Genomic DNA, 8,236 nt, shown 5'->3' with positions numbered 1-8,236 from the left:
TGCCACACAGTAATAAACTGTATGAAGAAAAGTAGGATGGAAGGCTGGGGGATCTTCACGGACTGAAAGTGTCAGGGATGGGTGACAGCTCTTAGAGTGCTGCTCTTCCCGGGGACACCTGCACTGTTAGAAAGACTTGTTTTCCACTGGTGAGATGGAGATGAGGTGGTGCTTCTAGTGGTAGCAGTTGGTACGAGGGAACAGGACTGGGAAAGGAGGAAAGGAATAAGGGGCTGAAATCGTGTCGTTTGTGGGCATTTTCCTACCTGTGTTTAGATTCTTCACCAGAATCTGCAGAATTGAATGAGAGAAGAAAGGAGCAGGAACAGGAGACTGAAAGAGCAGTAATAATTTGCCCCTCATAGGCCGGGCATGGTGACTTATGCCTGTAATCTCAGCACTTTGGGAGGCGGAGGTTGCACTGAGCCGCAATGGTGCCACTGCACTCCAGCCTGGGTGACAGAGACTCTGTCTCCAAAACAAAAACAAAAACAAAACTGAGAGTCTATGTCCATTCATTCCATGAATCTTTATCAAGCACCTGCTACATGCTGGGTATTGAACTAGGTGCTGGGTAAACATCAGTGAAGTAAATATGGTGCTCACATTTTTGGGGGGTGGTGGTGGGAGAGGCAACTGTATAGAGTAAGTCAGGTGATAGTACATGTTATGAAAAAATGTAGCAGAATAAGTGGGAAAGAGACACATGGGTGGGGTAAGGAGGGGCTGTTTCACACTGGTTGGTAGAGAAGGCCTTTCTGATGCCTTTTGAGCAAGAGAGGAAGCTGGTGAATAGCTGGAGTAAGAATATTTCAGGCGGAAGGCACAGCGAGTGCAAAGGCCCCGAGGCTGGAGTGTGCTGGCTGTGTTAGGGGGACCGAAAGGAAGACAGCATGGCTGCAGCAGAGGGAGGCAGGGCGGACAACGTGGTTAGAAAGGACATCAGACGGTGACAGGAGACTGGGTTATGTAGCAGCTGGCATGCCATGGTAAGGACTTGGGATTTCTACCCTGAGTGTGGTGGGGAGCCCTGGCAGGCTACAGGAGCGGAGTAGAGACATGATCTGACTCAGGTTTCAATAGGAGCCCTCTGGTGGCTGGGCGGAGAAGAAGAATCTCTGTATGACCGTAAAGGGAACACAGCGGCGGCGTGGGGAGGCCAGTCAGGAGCTGCTACTGCAATAGCCTGGGCAAGAGATGGTGATGGCCTGGGCCAGGAAGGTAGCAGGGGAGGTGATATGAAGTGGTTGGATATGGATCTGTATTGAAGGGTGGGCTGATGGGGAGTGTTGAGGGGTTAGATACAGGCTCAGAGAAAGAGAGGACTCAAGGATGCCTCCTGGGTCTTTAACTTGAGCAATGGAAGGGTAGAGGTGCCAAAGACTGGAGGTTAGGGCAGGTATATGGGAGAAAATCAGGAGTATGGATTGGGATACACTCCCCAATTTTTATTTATTTATTTATTTGTTTGTTTGTTTGTTTATTTATTTTGAGATGGAGTTTCGCTCTTGTTGCCCAGGCTGGAGTGCAGTGGCGCGATCTCGGCTCCCTGTAACCTCCACCTCCTGGGTTCAAGCGATTCTCCTGCCTCAGCCTCCTGAGTAACTGGGATTACAGGCACCCGCTACCATGCCCGGCTAAGTTTTGTATTTTTAGTAGAGAGGATTTCACCATGTTGGCCAGGCTGGTCTTGAACTCCCGACCTCAGGTGATCCACCCGCCTCAGCCTCCCAAAGTGCTGAGATTACAGACATGAACATGCCGGGCTACACTCCCACATTTTAAGAAAGTTTTAAAAAAAATTTTTTTTTTTTTTTTTGAGACGGAATCTCGCTCTGTCGCCCAGGCTGGAGTGAGTGGCGCCATCTCGGCTCACTGCAAGCTCCGCCTCCCAGGTTCCCGCCATTCTCCTGCCTCAGCCTCCCGAGGAGCTGGGACTACAGGCGCTGCCACCATGCCTGGCTAATTTTTTTTTGTATTTTTAGTAGAGATGGGGTTTCACCATGTTAGCCAGGATGGTCTCGATCTCCTGACCTCGTTATCCACCCGCCTCAGCCTCCCAAAGTGCTGGGATTACAGGCGGGAGCCACCGCGCCCGACCAAAAACAATTGTTTTTACATTAGTTGGATGTGGTGGCACACCTGTATTCCCAGCTACTCAGGAGGCTGAGGTGGGAGGATCACTTGAGCCCAGAAGTTCAAGGCTGCAGTGAGCTATGATTGCACCACTGCACTCCAGCCTGGGTGACAGAGTGCAACCCTATCTCTAAAAAGCAAATAAAAGTAGAGACAGCCTGAGTGAGACCCTGAAAGAATCTGAGTCAGAGAACCAGGCAAGCTGTGTCTGGACTCCTGTCCGCAGAAACTAAGACAGAATAAATGTGCTGTCTTAAGCAGCTAATTTTGGGGTAATTTGATAACTAGTACATGTCACATCTCTACAAAAATGTCTCTACGACAGTAGCCTCCCCAAAACGTATCCTGACTGGGTATGCTGGCTCATGTCTATAATCTCAGCACTCTGGAAAGCCAAGGTGGGAGGATTGCCTGAGGCCAGGAGTTCAAGACCAGCCTGGGCAATATAGGGAGACCCCCATATTGTATTTAAAAAAAAAAAAAAAGAGTTGTGTAGGGGAGGATCTGCTTCCAAGCTCCCTCATGGGGCTGTTGGTAGGATTCTGTTCCTCATAGGCTCTTGGCTGGCGACCTCTGCTCCTGGCAGTGTGAGCCTTTCCATAAAGATACTCTCAACATGACAGCCAGCTTCCCTCAGGGAGCGGGCAGCACTGATGTAATCATCTTTCTGTAACCTAACCTTGGAAAGGACACCCCATCGCTTTTGCTATGTTCTCTTTGCTAGAAGAGGATCACTGGGTCCCGCCCACATCTAAGAAGAGGTGATGAATGTGAATATCAGTTGGCAGGGATCTCTGGGAACCATGTTAGAGCTGGCTGCCACATCCAGAAAGCCACTACATAAACAAAGCCAGGGTTTAGGGGAGAGGTCCAGGCTGAAGATGTATATGGGGCTTATCAGTGATGGGTCTGGACCAGGTGAGCTGGGAGCGAGTGAGACAGAGAACGAGACCAAGGACTGAGCCGGGGGCACTCCAGTGTTTGGAGGTCGGGAAGATGAGGAGAGGCCAGCAAAGGAGACTGAGGAGAAGGAGCCAGTGCGGCAGGGCAGGGCAGGGATGGAGATGGAGGCAGAGGAGCCACCAGAGAAACCTGTTGGCAGGAGAGAGGGATCAGCAGTCAAAAGCCACTGCAGGACAGGTCAGCAAAGGTGGAGAACTGACCACTGGCTTGAGCAGTGTGGATATCGCCTTGAAAAGAGCAGTCCCAGTGGGGCGGTGGGGGAGAAACCTAACTGGATGGGTTCTAGAAAGCACAGGAGACCAGGAAGTGAAGGCAGAGGCAACCATGCTTTTGAGGAGTCTTGGTATAGAGGATAGCACAACCTTGCGTTTGAGTGTCTTAAACTTTCTTAACTAAAGTAACTCTCAGTTGAGCTGATTCCTGGAACTCTGCTTCTCCCTACGCTTCTTCAACACACAGGTCTCCAGTTCCCCAATGTTGCCCAGGTTCACCTCCCACCCTAGCGACCTCAACCGGGATGGGGAATCAGAATCCAGAAGTTGGCCCATGTTTTATATTTTGTGTTTCCGGTACTAGCAAGTCACAATCAGACAAGGCATGCCTTGTGAGACTGGGGCAGAGGCACACACATTAGCTCCCAGTCATCAGCTGGAAGCTCCGTAAATCCTGAACAGCCACCCTTAGAGGATTTGGTTGAGGGGCCAACAGCTCTAAGCAAAAGCTTATTACTGACTGCCATCTTGTGGTCATTTGGGGAACTGGCCCAGGTTCAAACTGATGTTGGGAAGAGTTGAGTGAATTATAGGTTATAGGATGGTACCTGGCTCTGAGTGTTCAGTAAAAGCCAGCTACTGTCACTCTTATGCTCATGATTTGGAATAGTATGGCCAAAACAGACATGTCTCTTGACTTTACTCCCAACATTTTTCAAGGGAAAAGGAACTACCCTAAAAGGAGGTGCTTCCTTTTTATCTTGGTAAAAGTAAGAATGAATCAGGGAGCCAACTTTCCTGTATGAAGTCAGATGATGAGATGCAAGTCCTGCTTTTGCTACCATATGACCTTGATCTCATCACTGAAGCCCAGTGAGCTTCAGTTTCGTCAAACCATAAAACAGGAGCTTTAGGATGAAGACTACACAACTGGTGAATGTGAAGAGCTCTCAGGAAAAGCAGCGCTCCTAGTTCAAGGTGGGGGCCGGCCAGCTCTCAACACGGGGGGCCTGTTGCTTTACAATAGTGTCTCTCAACTAGGGGTAACTTTGACCCCCCTCACCCCAGGGGATGTTTGACAATGCCTGGAGATGTTTTTGGGGGTTCTTTTTGTTTTTCAAAGGGTTGGTCCTGTGTTTTTGTTTTGTTTGTTTGTTTTTGACAAGGAGTCTCGCTCTGTTGCCCAGGCTGGAGTGCAGTGGTGTGATCTTCACTCACTGCAAGCTCCGCCTCCCAGGTTCACGCCATTCTCCTGCCCCAACCTCCCAACAAGCTGGGACTACAGGCGCCTGCCACCACGCCCAGCTAATTTTTTTGTATTTTTAGTAGAAACGGGGTTTCATCGTGTTAGCCAGGATGATCTCGATCTCCTGACCTCGTGATCCACCCACCTTGGCCTCTCAAAGTGCTGGGACTACAGGCATGAGCTGCCGCGCCCAGCCCTGTTTTTGTTTGTTTGTTTGTTTTTTGAGATGGAGTCTCACTCTGATGCCCAGGCTGGAGTGCAGTGGCACCATCTCAGCTCACCGCAGCCTCCACCTCCTGGGTTCAAACAATTCTCCTGCCTCAGTCTCCCAAGTAGCTGGGGCTACAGGTGCCCGCCACCACGCCTGGCTAATTTTTTTTTGTATTTTTTTTTTTTTTTTTAAGAGGCAGAGTCTTCACTCTGTCCCCCAGGCTGGCGTGCAGTGGCACCATCTCGGCTCACTGCAAGCTCCGCCTCCCGGGTTGGCGCCATTTTCCTGCCTCAGCCTCCCGAGTAGCTGGGACTACAGGCGCCCGCCACCGCGCCCGGCTAATTTTTTGTATTTTAGTAGAGACGGGGTTTCACCGTGTTAGCCAGGATGGTCTTGATCTCCTGACCTCGTGATCCGCCCGCCTCGGCCTCCCAAAGTGCAGGGACTACAGGCGTGAGCCACCGCGCCTGGCCTTTTTTTGTATTTTTAATAGAGATGGGATTTCACCATGTTAGCCAGGATAGTCTTGATCTCCTGACTTCGTGATCTGCCCGCCTTGGGCTCCCAAAGTGCTGGGATTACAGGCGTGAGCCACCGCGCCCGACCCTGTTTTTGTTTTTTGTTTTTTGAGATAGAGTCTCACTCTGTCGCCCAGGCTGGAGTACAGTGGCGCCATCTCAGCTCACTGCAACCTCGACCTCCTGGGTTCAAGCCATTCTCCTGCCTCAGCCTCCCGAGTAGCTGGGATTATAAGCACTACCAAATCCAGCTAATTTTTGTATTTTTAGTAGAGACGGGGTTTCACCATGTTGTCCAGGCTAGTCTTGAACTCCTGACCTCAAATGATCCACCCACCTCGGCCTCCAAAGTGCTGGGATTATAGGCATGAGCCACCTTGCCCAACTGATCCTGTTTTATTATCTGACTTGAAAACTACATAATCCACCAGCCCAGGAGGGGATGGGTGGGCTTAATCCCTTGGAGATATTTTTGGTCATGACAGCATGAGGAACAGGTGGATGCTACTGGAAAATAGTGGGTAGAGGCCAAGGATGCTGCTAAACATTCTACAGTGCAAAGGACAGCCCCTGCAGGACAGAATTATCCAGTCCAGAATGTCAGTAGTGCTTCAGTTGAAAAATCCTGGCACTATCTTAAATGGGGATCCTTCTTGCCATGTTATTATGAACCAACATGAGAAATTGCTTTCTGAAAAGTATGAGGGAAGCAGGGTAAGACATGATTCTAGAAAGGGGTCTTTTCTATGGTTACTGCAGGAGTAAAGTGAATCTCCAGAGGCTGTGCTGTCCAATAGGGTAGCCTTTTTTTTTTTTTTTTTTTTTTTTTGAGACGGAGTCTCGCTCTGTCACCAGGCTGGAGTGCTGTGGCCGGATCTCAGCTCACTGCAAGCTCCGCCTCCCGGGTTCACGCCATTCTCCTGCCTCAGCCTCCCGAGTAGCTGGGACTACAGGCGCCCGCCACCTCACCCGGCTAGTTTTTTGTATTTTTTAGTAGAGACAGGGTTTCACCGTGTTAGCCAGGATGGTCTCGATCTCCTGACCTCGTGATCCGCCTGTCTCGGCCTCCCAAAGTGCTGGGATTACAGGCTTGAGCCACCGCGCCCGGCCTTTTTTGTTTTCTTTTTTGAGACGGAGTTTCGTTCTTCTTAACCAGGCTGGACTGCAATGGCGTGGCCTCAGCTCACTGCAACCTCTGCCTCCTGTGTTCAAGTGATTCTCCTGCCTCAGCCTCCTGAGTAGCTGGGATTTCCAGCACCCACCACCACGCCTGGCTAATTTTTATATTTTTGGTAGAGATGGGGTTTCACCGTGCTGGCCAGTCTGGTCTTGAACTCCTGACCTCAAGTGATCCACCTGCCTTGGCCTCCCAAAGTGCTGGGATTACAGGCGTGAGCCACCATGCTGGGAGGATAGGCTAGTCTTGAGCCATCCATACATAGTTATTGAAATGGAAATTAGCTAAAAAAGAATAAAATTTAAAATTTGGTTACTGGGTTGTAATAGCCACATTCCAAGTGCTCAGTTGCCACACATGGCTAGTGGCCAGCACAGATAGAGAACATTCCCATCAGCACAGGAAGCTCTATTGGACAACACTGCTCCAAAGGACTCAGCAGAACCGGCATCTGTGGGCCAATCCATAAAGGAAGAACTAGAAACTAAGGATATGCAGAGCAGAGGAGACTGTGAGAGGCAAAAACAGACACCAGTGAGATGGTTAAGTAAGCACAAGGCCACATATCATTAACTGCTAAAACAAGTCACACAACACATCTGTAAAATAATTGATCCGCACAACCTGCCCTCTCCCAAGAATCATTCCTCAGTGCATAAAACTCAAAAGCCCTGACAAACCAAGCAGCATCAACAGAAGCCAGGCAGGGTGGGGAGATTCCATTGTTGAGGAGCACCATTCCCTCCCACCTTTCCTGGCATGGTTCAGTTTAATTTCTGGTACAACATTCCCAGACAGACAGGTGGTCATGAGTTCACTGCAGTGGTGGAGGAGAGCATGTGGCGGCGTTTCCTGCTCACAGTCTGGGATTCCTTGTAAAGGTTGTATGCATGCTTGACGATGAAGGGCAGACAGAAAAAGTGCAGGAGCATGTGCGAGATCTGGAAGATCCAGTGCAAGTAACTCAGCTCCTTGAAGAAATCTTCAGTGATCCTGTTGAGGACCAGGACTATGGAGAATTTGATGCACTCGTAAGTGATGATCCACATGGCATAGATCAGCAGCCCCGTGTAGATATTCTTGTGGATACTATAAAGGAGGAAGCAGCTGATGATGATGGTGGTGAAGGAGAGGCCAGTGCTGATGTTAGCCCTGTTGGACAGGATCCAAGTGACTAGCTCTGACTTTGAGTCCATGTAGATGTGGAACTTGGCCTCATAGCCAATGTTTGTCATGTGGTTCACGTCAAAGATGAAGAACTGGATGCTATTGAGGACAGAGAAGATGCCCACCATGAGGGACAACATCCTGACGTTCATTTTATACTTGTTTTACCAGAGCACCTCCTGCAGGAAGAAAATCATGAAGACACATGACAAGATGGCAGAGGTAGCCTTAGACAGATCCCCCAAGCCACTATATATAAATAGGAGAGTTAAGAGCAATGATGGTGTGTGGACAGGCAATAGGCTGGAAGTTAAGAGACATGGGGTCTAGTCCCTGCTCTGACCTAACTAGCTAGACATGACCACCTCATTGGGAAATGAATGTATCACTGGCCTGGGACTCTCCTCAGTAGCTTCCAATTCTGCTATTCCAGTTTCAGCTTTGTTTTAAAGTGGCAAAAAGAGTGCTCCTGTTGATGTAAGTTTGTGGGAATTCAGAGGCTCTTGTACGTATTGGGAATAATGATGTTGTGAATGAAGCTCCCATCTGGGGAGTCTGCTTCTCTGAAGTCAGAAAACTCTCATGGCTCCTCAAGGGCTTGGAATC

General features: G+C 49.6%; 1 protein-coding gene across 1 annotated transcript; it reads right to left on the bottom strand.

The window, feature by feature from the left end:
• Window positions 1-7,241: 7,241 nt before the first annotated feature.
• Window positions 7,242-7,977, bottom strand: TMEM217B (transmembrane protein 217B). Its single transcript, XM_005553132.4, has one exon. It carries the CDS (start codon window positions 7,780-7,782, stop codon window positions 7,270-7,272), a length of 513 nt encoding a protein of 170 aa, XP_005553189.1. The 5' UTR covers window positions 7,783-7,977; the 3' UTR covers window positions 7,242-7,269.
• Between the last annotated feature and the right edge of the window lie 259 nt (window positions 7,978-8,236).

This window comes from Macaca fascicularis, chromosome 4 (assembly GCF_037993035.2).
Source record: "Macaca fascicularis isolate 582-1 chromosome 4, T2T-MFA8v1.1".
Taxonomy (NCBI): domain Eukaryota; kingdom Metazoa; phylum Chordata; class Mammalia; order Primates; family Cercopithecidae; genus Macaca; species Macaca fascicularis.
This window is presented reverse-complemented; position numbering and strand designations above follow the sequence as displayed.